A 13,716-nucleotide genomic window follows, 5' to 3' on the forward strand; every position below is an offset into this window, starting at 1 on the left:
AAAATGTTTCTTGTAGACACCAGCAGTGCTTGTTCTAGAGCATGCCTCATTTATGTCATAAATAAATGACAAAAACATAAGGAAAAAAACCCTCAATAACGCAGACCAACCCTTCTATGCTGTAAGAGTTTTAGTGGTTCCCACTGCCTCAAACCACACCATTACATGCTCTACCCAAGAGCCTGGGCGGCTGCATTCAGCTCTGGAGTCAGTTAATGATGACGTTTGCTCTGTCGGTCAGAGGGAGTGCCTGTAGGGAGGCTCCCTGCACTCTCCTCCTCTCTTGTAACCTGCTCTCTGTTTAATGGGGCCCTGCTGAGCTGTTGTTTTTCCTCTGTAGCATTTGAAAGTGCTCATACTGCAGAACTTAAAGATGCTTGTTATTTTCCGAGCAGACTGAATCAGACACGGCTTCAGAAATCAGCTTCCAGTTAAACAAGCACAAAAAGACACCTAGCATTGGCAGCCACTCCTCCGACATGGCATCTGTCTCCTCGGTAGGTACTTAATGTGTACATCTCACTGGAAAGGGTTGCTTTCACTGTTGGATGTGGTGACACTGCATTTCAACTGATACGGATTATGTGGCCTCCAGAGTATCCTGTTGGATTCTGTATGGTACGTTATTAAAAGACTGATGGTGGTTAATTGCTTATTTGAGTTAAAATAGTGTTTCGAGGTAGCATCCCAAATTAGAAACTGACTGAGCCAATGTTAGACAAGTTGAGGGTAAGCAGTAGCCCCTGCTCCAAAGCGTGGTTGCTCTGGCAGCATGCAGGAGAGAGGGATGGCCGTTTTCTGGATAAGGAAATGAGACACACAGCTATTAAGTGACTGGTTTGTGGTCCAGCTTCAGGAGAGCTGGAACTGCAGACTCGTGCCCTGTGCAAGCTCATCCTTCCCCTTATCAGCAAATTGGAGGGAATTCAGAGCTGGACAGCAAAAGTGCAATTTGGAGCTTCTGCCTCTAAGGAAAGCTTAAAAGAGGTGAGCATGTTTAGTTAGGCTTTTTGAAGGGATTCCTAAGAGACAGTGTTTTGGGGGGGACTGCTTAAAAGTGCTTAAGTCTACTGTATTTTTGTTGAAGGCAGCTCTAAAGCATATATGTGAAGTTTAAAGAATATAAGTGAAGGAAAGCTTGTTGGGAGAGCTCATGAATGTAGATAAATATGTAAAAACCCGAAAAACAAATACAAATATACCTTCCCCCCCCCCCCCATGCAAAAGATGAACTTTGGGGCATATGAGTCCTTCTCCGTGTCTGGAGAGTATGGGAGCATTACATGAGTCTTTTGTGTCCATAGTCACGTGTTCTTGAAAATATCACTCTAGATTCTCTTTTGGGGTGCATCTTAGTGGAACGGTAAATGTTAACTCCAAGGACTGAGAGGAGGTATTTAGTAGGTTCTTGTAGGTTAAAATAGAATGAAATTAAGAACCGAAGAAAGCAGGGGAGATAGAGAAGAACTAGGTTAATTACTAGTTTTCTGATAAAATGACTGTACCATAGAAAGGTGCCAAGAGGGTTAATGATTTGCTTTGTAAACTGTAAACACTTAGTGCTTCTTAATCCTGGCCTAGGATAGCACATCCCTATGAGACCCTTTTTCAGGTCTTGTTCTCATTCTCTTAAATCCTGGTCTTCCAACCCTTGCTCATGTGAGTGCAGCTGCAGATGTGGACCATTACTGTGCAAAGAGCATGGTACTGCTGAAGAACAGAGTACACAGACTGTTTCTCTGGGAATGCACTTCTCAGACCATCATCTTGGCCTAGAAACCAAGTCAGGAGGCTGCCTATTTCAGTAGCGCTAACCTTGCTTTACCACCTGGCAGGTGAGCGGCAGTGTACTCAGTGTGTACAGTGGCGATTTTGGGAGTGTGGATGCCCAAGGTACCGTTGAGTTTGCTCTAGACTATGACGAGAAGAATCGGGAGTTCCAAATTCATGTCTCCCAGTGCAAGGACCTGGCTGTTGTGGATGAGAAGAAAGGCAGATCTGATCCGTGAGTGACACTTCCTTTGGATGCGTCATGACTTCTAAACTGCGGAATTTTGTGTTCTGGAGTATTCTTTTTTTCTTATGTTTTCTCTGTGAAAGTCACGGTTTCCTCCCTCCTCCAGACTTCTGGTGCATGCTTACTGCTGGGACTTTTCCAGCTGACGGTTCTGGAGCCATTGGCATCAGTAAAAATGTTGCTGTAGACTAAAATCTGAATAGGCTTGAGAAAGCTTTGATCCCTACAAAGACAGTTTCTGTTATCACAGGATTATGTTCTTTCTATATCCATGTGAATCTTGGTCTCCCTGTGGCAAATGCATTTCAGTAATGCCTCTGGAGATGTAGACACATGTCCATGCGGAAAGAAAGCCCTAGAAGTGCCATTAGGTACAGTTGTACAGAGGTTAGCAATCTCTAGTTTGGTGATGAAAAGAAGCTCAGATTTGAACCTTGAAGGAGAGAGACTTATAATCGGACCCCCTGAGACATTCCACTTCTTCCCTCCTCTCTTATTTCACCCTGATTTTGAAGGCACACAGATGCTGTATTATGAGCGTTTCAGAAAACAGATATATGGCAATATTTAAATCCTTTCTGGCTTTGAAGATTGACTAGAGAGCTGCCCGTTCTGAATGTTGGTGGCATCCACACATCTCCAGTAGAATTTATAAGTTCACATGCAAGCCAGGTTAACATCCTAGCAGATGTCTTAATTAGTTTTGGCTCCAGAGAGTCAACTCCAGGTCTTTTGTTCCCATAAATTCCATGTCACCATTCGGAAATCTCGCCCGCTTCTTAGAGCGTGGTGATACTGAAAAGTACCCAGCTGGACTATGTTTTCTTTTACAGGTATGTCAAAACTTACCTGCTCCCAGACAAAGCTAGAATGGGTAAGAGGAAAACATCAGTGAAGAAGAGAACAGTGAATCCTGTTTACAATGAGGTGTTAAGGGTAAGAACAAATACATGCTGTGAAAAATTGCGTTGTAGCAGGCACCTATACCAGGTCAGGTTGGGAAAGAGCCTACCTTCTTGGCAGGTCTCCTTCGCTTGCCTCCTGCCAACACTGGAGGACAACATCGGGGCTGTGATGCTGGCAGTGGGGGAAAGAATGTGCACTTTTCATAGGCAGTGAGAAAGAACTGGGCCTGTGCAGCTCCTGGGTGCCAGCCAGTTGGTGTGCATTCGGTCAGTGGCCACAGCTAAATCTCATCCTCCATCTGAGGAAGACAGGCTTACTGCTGAACACATTCATTGGTATGGGGAGACCTGGAAATAAGTTAAGGGAACTGACAGAGACTGTGGACTTGACTGTGTAGAAGGTGGCATGTGAGTCTTTGTGCTGTTGCGCTAAGCTGTCCACTAAACACTGTGGGCAGGCCAGTGAGGGCATCCCCAAATGGCCAGGGACAGCAGGAACTGCTCCCTGGGAAGGAGTTTGAGGCAGCTTCTCCATCCCTGATGTCTGGGAGGGAGAAGCTGGAATGAAGGGGAATAGCCACAAAACGTACTCAGGCTCTCTCTGGAACCAGAGAGCGTGACAGACTGCAGAATCCAAAGGAGAAAGGAGCCAGCAAGAAACGTCGCTCATAAATAGCTTCTGAACTACTGAAAAATCGGAGATTCATACTTGCTGGTTTGACTGATGCTTTCAATCTTTTTGTAAGAACTGGAGGATGAAAACAAGCAAACCGAATCAGGCAGGAGTTGCCTTGCTATGTATTAAAAGCAAGACACTAGCGGTTGCCAGTGCTTCTAATAACTGGAGAGTTTCCGTAGGCTCCTCTGACAGCAGGAGCTTCAGGCAGCAACCTTTCAGGTTGCACTGAAAGGGCAAAAAGAAATTCCCCAAACCCACTGCCCTCAGAACAGTATCAAACAGTCCTCTGATCCCACAGCTGTAAGTGTGAAAATACGAGTGCTAAAGGCTCAGAAACAGAGGGCAAATAAAAGAGAATCCCTAAATATATTACTTTAAGTCCTCCCTAAATATATTACTTTAAGTCCCACGTTATGAGTCAGGCTCAGAACTTTTGATTCCTCGGCTTCAGGGTTTGTTTGGATTTTTGAATTCTTGAATATGGTACAAAGATTGCGTGGGGGTGAAGGGATTTCTGAATGCTCGTGTGATTATCTCTGCCATTTATTTCTTCTTACCTTCCCTGGCTTGCAGTCACATAAAGCATGGGGCTATTAAGACAGATCTTTGTTCTGTGATCTTACTCATCAAAGCATAGAGAATTATTTAACCGTGTCCAGACCTATGTTAATAATTCTTAAAAGAATAATTGGTTTTGTCCTAAGAAGAAAAGAGCACTAGGTTTCTCTGGGCTTGGCAGAAGAACTTTATTAGAGTGGTGGTGGTATTGCCGCAGCACAAAAAGGAGATGTACAGGGCAGGGCCAGTCCCTCAGAGGACGTGTGGAATGAGTTTGTGACTCTCAGTCACAGCTAATTCAAGCTTTTGAGTAGTCTATTTCCAGTTCTGAAAAAAATAGTGGAAAATTTAATTTTGAGGCTAAAAGCACAAGGATTTGAACAACCTGGTTTCTCTTTCTTCCTCTAGTATAAAATAGAGAAAATGGTATTGCTGATCCAAAAGTTAAATCTCTCTGTTTGGCACAATGACCCGCTGGGACGTAACAGTTTCTTGGGAGAGATCGAAATAGACTTGGCGAGCTGGGACTGGAGTAACAGGAAACTCAACTGGTACATGCTGAAGCCCCGGGTGAGTGCGTCTCAGCTGCGGTCCCGCTTCCTAGCCCAACTGCAAAGCGTTGCGGGATAGCAGAAGCCCTCCCTGGCTGCCTGGACAGTGCCGTATTAGCTCAGGGCTTGTCCCGCTGAGTCCCCGCTGCCCCTGGCCCAAGGCCCTGCAGAGGGTCGCTTTGTAATGCACCGTGGCAATGAATTTCCTGTGAGAAGGGGAGACTCCCCTGAGGTCTTTGGGCAGTGAGGTGGAGCCAAACAGCCTGAATTGCACCCAGGGGAGTAAAACACCTCCCCAAACCCTGGCTGTGTTAGTGCAATATTTGCAGTGCTCTGGACACAGACCTTCTTAGGTCTTATTTTGTGACTGCTCTCTGGGGATATTCAGATTCATAAATGTGATCTGACACTAATCAACAGAAACTCTGACGTGACTCTGCTTCTCTCTCTGTTCACTCAAAGATTATCCCTTAAAAAACAGACAGCAGAATACTAGGTGATGCAATTGGAAGTGCCTTGAGAGGTAAATATTCAGGTGCCAGTTTTCCTAAAGCCTGTACAGCTCCTTGCATGCTTCTAGGTTCAGAGGTCTGATCTGAGATCCCTTTTCAGAAAATAAAGGACAACTGGCTCTTGGAAATACGAGGCTTAGTTATCCGGACACAAGCTGGACACATCTGGAAGGGCAATCTCGCTCTGAATCCTCAGGCTTTTGGTTCTGAGGGACTAAGAGAACAAAATACTGAGAACAAAACCACAAAGTAAGGAGTTGCCCTTGAGAAGGAGCTGTCTCTGCCATGCAAAATCAGAGCTTGTCTGTTTGTGTCCCTGCATTGAACTCAAAAGCTGCTTGCCCTGTGGTGTTAACACAAGCCCTTGTTTAGTCACTCGTAACTGTTTCTGTTTCAGAGCCTTTCTGCCATTAATGGTGTGGATCATCGAGGAGTGATGAATTTGTCTATTAAGTATGTCCCACCAGGAAGCCTAGGTAAAATATATTTCATGCATTGGGAAGAAGTATTGCCTGTTCACAGGCATGCAGCTTGTAATGCCTTGTCTCTTTAAGGGCTGGCTAAAGACTAATCTCATTAGAGCAAGATCTTAGAGATCAGCACAGTGGCACAACCACCGGTGCTTCAGAGCACCATCTGCAGACTGTGTGTGATTTGCACGTCTGGATTTATTGGGAGACTCTTGGGGAGGAGAGGAAGGGCTCAACAACCTTTAACCTCAGCAGCTATTACGATCACCATAGGCGATGCTGTGACGTGATAGCAGCAACATGCTGACCCTCTTACCGTGGGGCAGGCACAAGCTTGAGTTGCTCAGCGGTTCTTCTCCTTTGCTGCTTCAAAGCAGCACTGGCAGGTGGTATTGGGAGCCCTCTGCAGCTGCAGGCATGGAGGGCTGCTAGTAACCATATGGGACCCAGGTGGAGGAGTGCAGAGCTCCCAAGGAAGTGAGTACACAGAGAGGTCATGTTTCTGCTCCCTCAGATCCCCGGAGAGGAAGCCTGTCTTTTTGCTAGCTATTGCAAGGACTGGCATGAGAGTTTGTCTCTTCTCCTAAACGGCAGGTCCCAAGAATCCCCCCTCTGGCGAAGTTCATATTTGGGTCAAAGATGTCAAGGACCTGCTGCAGTTGCGTCCTTCTGGAGTGGACTCCTTTGTGAAATGGTAAGTGCACAAGCATGGTCTCGGCTTTGGTGTTGGGCCTGTGTCTCCAGGGAGAGGCTGAACGTACAAAGCAGTATGTTTTCTTCTCTTTTCTCAGGATCACCTAACAGTGCTTCCATACTGTAGAGCCTACATATTGCCTTGTGCTCTGTAGGGATGAAGAATTGCCCTTGTTATTTACTTGGGGCCAAATTAGGAAAATCCTTGCTGTGATAAAGTTCTCAATCAACCAATCTCTGTGACTCACTAAGTGATTTTGCCTCAATAATGTCTTACTGAAAGAAACATGAGGGCGCTGTGCCTCAGCCCAGTGTGTTCATGTGAAGTTGTGAATTTTACTGTGATACGGACCTGCGTGCAAAGTTCAGGAATGTGTTAGGAACTCACTAGGACTGACGTATAGGTAGCTGGAGCCAGCTTTGGTCTTCTCCAGCATTCAGTGTGTGGATGTTTTCTGCAGCCTGGGAGATCAGTTCTGCCTGTTATATGGGAGAAGGCGCTGCAAATATTCCAGAAAATTAAAAGTCATTTAAATAAATGTCAGGTTTTTTTTCAGAAATTTGAAGTGCTCACCATGTTTTCCATATATTTCAAACCTTTATAAAGTTCTCCTGAATAAAAGTTTGTTGACTAAGAATAAATATTTTGAAATACATTCTTTGGCACCTAAATGATGAAAATCTTTGAAAACAGAAGCATGTGAAAGTAATGTCCATCTTTTTATTTAAAGTGTTGACTTGCCAAAAACTTTGCTGAAAGCAGGAAATGTTAAAGTTTGTACCCTCCTTTCTGAAAATACTTGCTTAAAAACTGGTTTTTATTTGCAAAAAAGAGTTTGGCCCAGGAATTGAGAGCATTTCCCATTAAATCTATAGAGACTTCCTGTGCTGAGGTCCAATTCCTCCCTGTTTCACAACTGAGACATTTTTAGACCCATGTTTACAATTTTGTAGGAACAATTCAAACCTCAGTGATATTCTGAACTACATGCTGTATTTTTTTTCTCCTCTCAAAGCTATGTGCTTCCAGACACCAGTAAGAAGAGTTATCAGAAGACTCGAGTTATAAAAAGAGACACAAACCCTGTTTTCAATCACACTATTGTGTATGATGGATTTCACACAGAGGATCTAAAGGATGCCTGTGTTGAACTGACTGTGTGGGACCATGAAAAACTAACCAACCATTTCCTTGGAGGAATCAGGCTGGGCCTTGGGACAGGTATGCAATTTTCTTTGCATTTAAATAAGCACTATTACCATATTGCTGAGCCACACGACATAATGGGAAGTTGCAGAGCATCTGCAATGGATGGGGAGTCTCAATAATGGGTGTGGGTCTTGATACTTTTACCGCGCATGTTGGTCTGGGATGGAGCAGACCCCGGTACTGTGATGGCAATCCTCTGTTCCAGCAATTTTTGCCAACATTTACTCCCATGTCTGGCAAACCTCAAGAACTCAAACCTTGGGTCCAGCAGATGATGGCAGAGAGTTTTACTGCTGTTATCCTTCCCAAAGAGGTCATGTTACTCACTGCTATATTGCTGCTTCTCTGAGTGAAGTGTGTTCACAGAGGAAGATGAAAATAGAGAACTTTAATGCCATGTGGGACAGCACCACCTGGTGACACCGTTCATGCCACCTCCTCCCTTAAAATGCTTTAATAGCAGGAATAACTAATATTTGAAATCTATTTGCTCCAGTAGGGAGTCAGCACTGAGACTACGGCAACTGGAAAGTAAAGCACAAACTGGAAATAATATATATTTTGTTGGTTCAGGTGACATAGTGCTGAAAGACCTTGGCTGAGGTGCCCTTTGCTTCACAGGGAGACAGTCTCTGTCTCCTGGAGTTTGTGGCATGAAGTTCCAGTTCAGAGAAGGACTTAGACCTGCGCTTAGCTTGAAGAGTTTTACTTTAGTGAGATTTCTCATTCTTGAAGGTAGCAAAATGCCCAATGTTTTTAAACCTCAGTTGTAAAGACCAGATGGGACCATCTCCCATTGTCCAGTTGTCATGGAGGTTTGTCCCTTTCTAAATGTCCTATCCTCGCTTTCAGTGTACCCCATATCAAGGCTTTGAAAGACCATATGTTCAACTTTGTGTTTGGGTAAGTGGGATGTCGAAAGAATTCTGAAGTAGGTGTATTTATTATAAAGTAAGCGAGATCTCTGAGAGATGAAAGGCAAACAGAAGATTTCAGGGGGTTGTGACAAAGGGTAACTGTTCCTTGAGGGTATTTGGGAAAGGCCTGTAGCAGCTGGAAGGTCTGCCTTGCAGGTGCACTTTGGTTTATTGGATTTGCTTTTATGTTCTCTGTTTTCAGTCTCTAGCACGTCACCGGGAGTGTTGTGAACTATCCAGTGTGAAGTGGCAACAGGAATAAGCTCATGAACAAGATATAAAAATACCAACCCCAAGATTAGCTATGAATCAAACGTAGACCTTTATCTAGTTGACAAGTAGTAGGCACATGAAAATGTGGTTAAATAATCAACTTGGAATTAAATGTACACACTTTTACACTATTGTATGTTTGATTCCTAAATAAAGGAAATGTAGAGCAAGAGAATGTTGACAGATATCCTCCTTGTCCACAGCAAGATCTCTTAAGGGGAAAAGCCAGCCTTTTAGACCCTCTTTACCACTCTGACAGAAGCAAGGAAGAGCTTGAGTCCAATTATTATTTTCCCTGGCAGATTACGCTTAAAATTCTTGTGATTTGAGGCTTTTACATTGACTTCATTCTGGACTGTGGTGTACAGTGGAGGTCCTTAGCAGAAGAACAAGAGGTAGTTAGGGTGCATCTTGCTGAGCGGCACTCAGCACCTGTTAGGCTAAGGCCCTACCTGTAGCAGTTACATCCCACTGAGTATTTTTGTATGGAGTAAAAACTGTTTGTGCTGCTCCCAACATTACTATCTCCTTATTCTTCCGAAGGTTTGAGCTATGGCATCTCCGTGGACTGGATGGACTCCACGCAAGAGGAGGTGGCCTTTTGGCAGGAGATGATGTCAGCTGCCAACGAGTGGATCGACGGATTGCTGCCACTGCGCTCGTTGGCAGGGAGGAAAAAGCTGAAATAACCCCCCATCTTTGCTACAGAAAAGCTGAATGTGTTTGCTAGAATTAACTTCTTGCACAGAGGTGATAGAGACCATGTGTGGGTGTAGAGACCATCACCTGAACAAGTGTCAGGTGAATTAGTCAGTTGGTGGACAGCCACTTTGGAGGTGTTAAGTACTGATTTGCCAGCAGAGGACCTAAAAGATGCTAGACTGATGCTATACTTGATTTTGACCAAGAAGGAACTTTGTTTGCCTTTTTATTTAATCCTGTATGGTCAGTATCTTTGAATTCCATTAAGCTCTGAGAACGCTGTCAGGGAAGAGGAGGTATAGATATTTTTATTTTTTTATTGTTTCTTGTGCCATTTTGTTTTTGCTGTGCGGAGATGTAGTTGTACTAACGCTGCAGCATGGTATTATTCATACTCCCTTGCAAGTGGTACACTTTGTGCTTGATGTAGGATTGCTCCAAGTCACCAGCCAGCACTGTCTGAGAATGGAAGCCTTCCATTTGTCACTGGTGATAATGCATCTGTAACATGAGGAAAATTGCGATCCAAGGTGAATCTAAAGAGAGGACTATCTGAAGCAGAAAATGAAGCAACCTGAGGAAGCAGAAAATGAAGCAACCTGAGGAGGATAACAATGAGAAATTCAATGTATTAATTCCTTTCTGCTCTAATATGAAAGAGAGAAGTGACGGTCCTGCAGCTAGTGGGATTTTGCAACCAGAGGATGTTTTCTTGGCTTTCCCACAGGCACAGGCTTCCTCAGTGACCTCAGGCAAGTTTTTCAATTAAAGGACAGTTTCAGTGCAATATAAACTAACATGCTTGCCAAAATGTAAAGCATGGATACATTACTGATGTGCCAAACAGCACCTCTGAGATGCCTTGTGTGCAAAACGTTTCAATATGAAATAACGATGTAGGAAAGAGTCTCATGTTAGCCTGGCACAGCGGATCAGGAAAGGAAGGTCAAAGCTGCAGGGGAACCCAGGAGATCGTGGCAGAGGTAAGCAGGGAGTGAACTTCTGCAAAGTGGAGCTGACAGAGCTACAGGGACTGGAGGGTCTCCTGCCGTCCACGGGTCTCTTTGCCCCTCCAGTGTTCCTTTCACTCGATGCCGGTCAGTGAGTTGTGTCAGTGGTTGGAATTATCTTTCTGGCAGTAGCTGGCAAGAATTTCGCATCTGGCACATTAACAGTGACAGAGTGGCATTAGGAATGCATTTTGAAATGCAACTCTGTAATTTCTTCTTTAAATGTACATATTGCAATTAAATAGAAAGAATGTTTTTGCTTACGTCATCAGTCGATCTCCTTATAGCTATCGTTAGCGTGGTCTGAGTAACAAAAAAGCAAGCAAGAGAGGTGTTAGATGTTTTCATGTCAAAATGAACCATTTTTGCCTAAGGGTAAGTGAAACGTTGTGGAGAAATATTTTTTTGTAGCTATCTTACCTTAGATTTCAGCTCCATGAATATTTTGATATTCTTCTTTAATGTATTGATTTTATTTTTTAACCCAAATGCAGCATAAATTTTCAGCTTAGCAAAGATGGTTGTAAAACAAATGAATGAAAATATTTATGCTAAAAATAACAAGACTTTTTCATGAAATGAAGAAGTTTGGAAGATGATCACCAGCTCTTGTGGGAAAAAATAAAGAAAGAAGATATTTTTGTGATGGGGAAAAAGGATTATACTTGAATATGTACCAGTTCTAGAACTGAAAGCACTAAGAGACAGTCCATAGAACAACAGAATTAAACACTGACTAAACTAATGAAGCACATGAAGGATATAGCACGTCAACCCAAAGATGCTTTGTATTGGCTCCAGCCTGGCATGTTTTAGTCACCGAGGTTTGGTCATTTATTACCCCTGTGGGATATACTAGCAATATTGGGCCTAAGGTGAGAGTTCTTAAATTATTAGCTTTGCCTGTTTAGGTGCTGAACATGTGAATAGTTATGCATATGAATAACTTAGCTGCTATGAGGAGCCCCGCTCAGCAGAGCGGCTGGTTTGCTGTAATGAAGTTACTTACCTGCAGGATGGCTGCTCTCACACCAAGCACTTCCCAATCCCGCAGGGCTCTCCCCATGCCGGGCGGATTTCGGCCGCGGCCCGTGACGCCTGGGTCCTCTCTGCAGGGTCGGTCGGGTCTCGCTTTGGGAGGGTCTGACTGATTTCTCTGCATGGCAAAAATGGAGTTACCCGCCTGCTCCTCCTCCTCATGCGCAGCATTAGCGCATGCAGTTGTGATGATTTTGCCAAAGCTACTGTTTCCATCAACGGAGCTGGAAACGTTTGTGTTGGTGTTTCACAAAATTAACGTCGTCTTTAATTGGAGGTGCAAATAAAGAGAGGAAAAGGGTGTCAGCAGGCCAGTTTTATCCCAGAGTAGTTGCTTGTGTGAATGTGGCCTGAGACTTTGTGAGCAGAGTATTTTTGCCTTCAGATTCCATTGAGGATTTTTGTTAATCTTTTGGTGGCTTGTTTATTTACATTGAGCCCTGATTAACTTAAGACGCTTTCTTTGGTATTTAATACTTTATCAGAGTAAAAGATTACACTGCCAAACCAGGTTCACGTTTGTAACGGAGTTGCATCTGAGCTGGTAAAATCTGTGATGTCAAGTCTGTTTCATGTCGTACGTAGAAAGCACTTTATCAGCAGAAAATGTAAGGCACTTTATTGTCAATGCCATAAGGAGGACTAGAGGAGCTCGTGGCCTGTGTATATGTGGCTTGTGCTGCTGACATTTGTCATCTGTGAATTTTGCTTGTAAGAGAGAAAGTCTGCTCAGGCCTCTAGGCATATGTCTGTGGTCACGTGAACTGGGGCTAATTAAAAAAAAAACAAACAATCGAGAGTTTTCTGTCTTTATTAATTCATTGTAGAACGGGTTAAATAAAGTTTTGTAAGAAGATAGGACTTTATGTATCTCCTGAAGGCGTTTAAGAGTCTCAGGTCCCCGAATAGGAGCACGCAGCTGCCAGCGAAGCCCGTGGGAGCGGTGCGTGGCGCTGACACCAGCGGGCAGCTCCCGGGGCGAAGATCCCCCGCCGGGCACAGCAGCAGCCCCAGCGCCTGAGGAGGCCTCCGAGATGACAGGTTATAGGCGGGGGCCCTTTGGCAGCATCATTTTGAAATAAAATGGAAACCTCAGCATCTGAAGTAGAGCTGGGCAACTGCTTTGCAGGGGTGTTGTACGTTTCAGAGTGAATGTGCGTCCTTTGAGTTTATGCCTTATATATAAATCTTTCTCCCAAGAACCTTACAAACAAGAGCAGGAGAGAAAGCAAGAGAATAGGAAGTATTTCTGCCTAGTCAGGCAAATGTAAAATGGGGTCTATGTCCACTCAGATTTGTTCACATTACAACTATCAGAAGCCATGAAAGAACAGTTTGGAAACGAACTGAAGAAAAGAAAGAATTGCTGACTCTTGAACAGCATCCAGCGAGTGTCTCGGAGGAGACGGGAGAAGAAGTGGCTGAATTAATTATCCATTGCTAAATATTTGCTCAGCTCTATCCTTCACCAAGACTGAAGGAGAAGAAAATTGAAGTACTGCTGGCTAAATAAGTCCATGTAATAAGATGATTTATTGAAATCAGAAATGCTGTATTTTTGCAGGCTTGTTAAATTAACTGAAAAAAAAAATGTATCAAATAAACCAGTGTATGAAAAACTGAATAAACAAACACACTTTGGCTCCTGATAGCTAAGAGTGTGCCTGCTTAGCACCAGGTTGGTTTGTTTGTTTTATTCGGCTGTTTTGTACTTCAACATCTTTTGTTGCTTAATCCTTTTTTTTTTTTTTTTAAACCGCTTTGTACCCCTCAGGTGTCCTCTTTGTCTGCTGTTACCGTTCAAACGGCCGCCCGAGAGGAGCGGTGGCTCTGCACGTGGCCGCGAAGCTCGTCGCGGGAGGTCGGGGACCTCGCATTAAAGCGCCGTGCGGGCACGGGCTTGCGAAGCCGCTGCCAGGTGGGTGCTGCCGGAGGTTGCTGCATCGCAGCTTGGGCGCATCGCCGCCGCCTGCCATCCTGCCCACGCCGGGCAGGCGCCCGAAGGCCCGGGCATAGGTGTTTACTTAAGTAGGCAGATGCTTCTTTTTTAAAACGGTATGACCTCGTATCGTGGCAGGCCTCGTCTCTGGGCTGTGGTGAGCCAGCTGCCGGTGTGTACAGGAATTAGCTAGACCAGCCCTGCTGTAATGATCATTTTAGAAGGAAGGGAGACGTTTCTGC

The 13,716-nt window shown here is 44.3% G+C and overlaps 1 protein-coding gene across 3 annotated transcripts in view; it reads left to right on the forward strand.

Moving 5' to 3' along the window:
- Window positions 1-13,209, forward strand: part of LOC104150944 (synaptotagmin-like protein 2) — an 80,546-nt gene extending 67,337 nt beyond the window's left edge. For all 3 annotated transcript variants that reach the window (XM_068957538.1, XM_068957539.1, XM_068957540.1), the window contains 8 exons: window positions 396-497; window positions 1,836-2,005; window positions 2,851-2,953; window positions 4,568-4,729; window positions 5,620-5,698; window positions 6,287-6,386; window positions 7,402-7,607; window positions 9,329-13,209. In XM_068957538.1, coding sequence (XP_068813639.1) covers window positions 396-497; window positions 1,836-2,005; window positions 2,851-2,953; window positions 4,568-4,729; window positions 5,620-5,698; window positions 6,287-6,386; window positions 7,402-7,607; window positions 9,329-9,474 — 1,068 coding nt within the window. In that variant the 3' untranslated portion in view covers window positions 9,475-13,209. The remainder of the gene's footprint in view (window positions 1-395; window positions 498-1,835; window positions 2,006-2,850; window positions 2,954-4,567; window positions 4,730-5,619; window positions 5,699-6,286; window positions 6,387-7,401; window positions 7,608-9,328) is intronic.
- The last annotated feature ends 507 nt before the right edge of the window (window positions 13,210-13,716 follow it).

This window comes from Struthio camelus, chromosome 11 (assembly GCF_040807025.1).
Source record: "Struthio camelus isolate bStrCam1 chromosome 11, bStrCam1.hap1, whole genome shotgun sequence".
Classification (NCBI taxonomy): domain Eukaryota; kingdom Metazoa; phylum Chordata; class Aves; order Struthioniformes; family Struthionidae; genus Struthio; species Struthio camelus.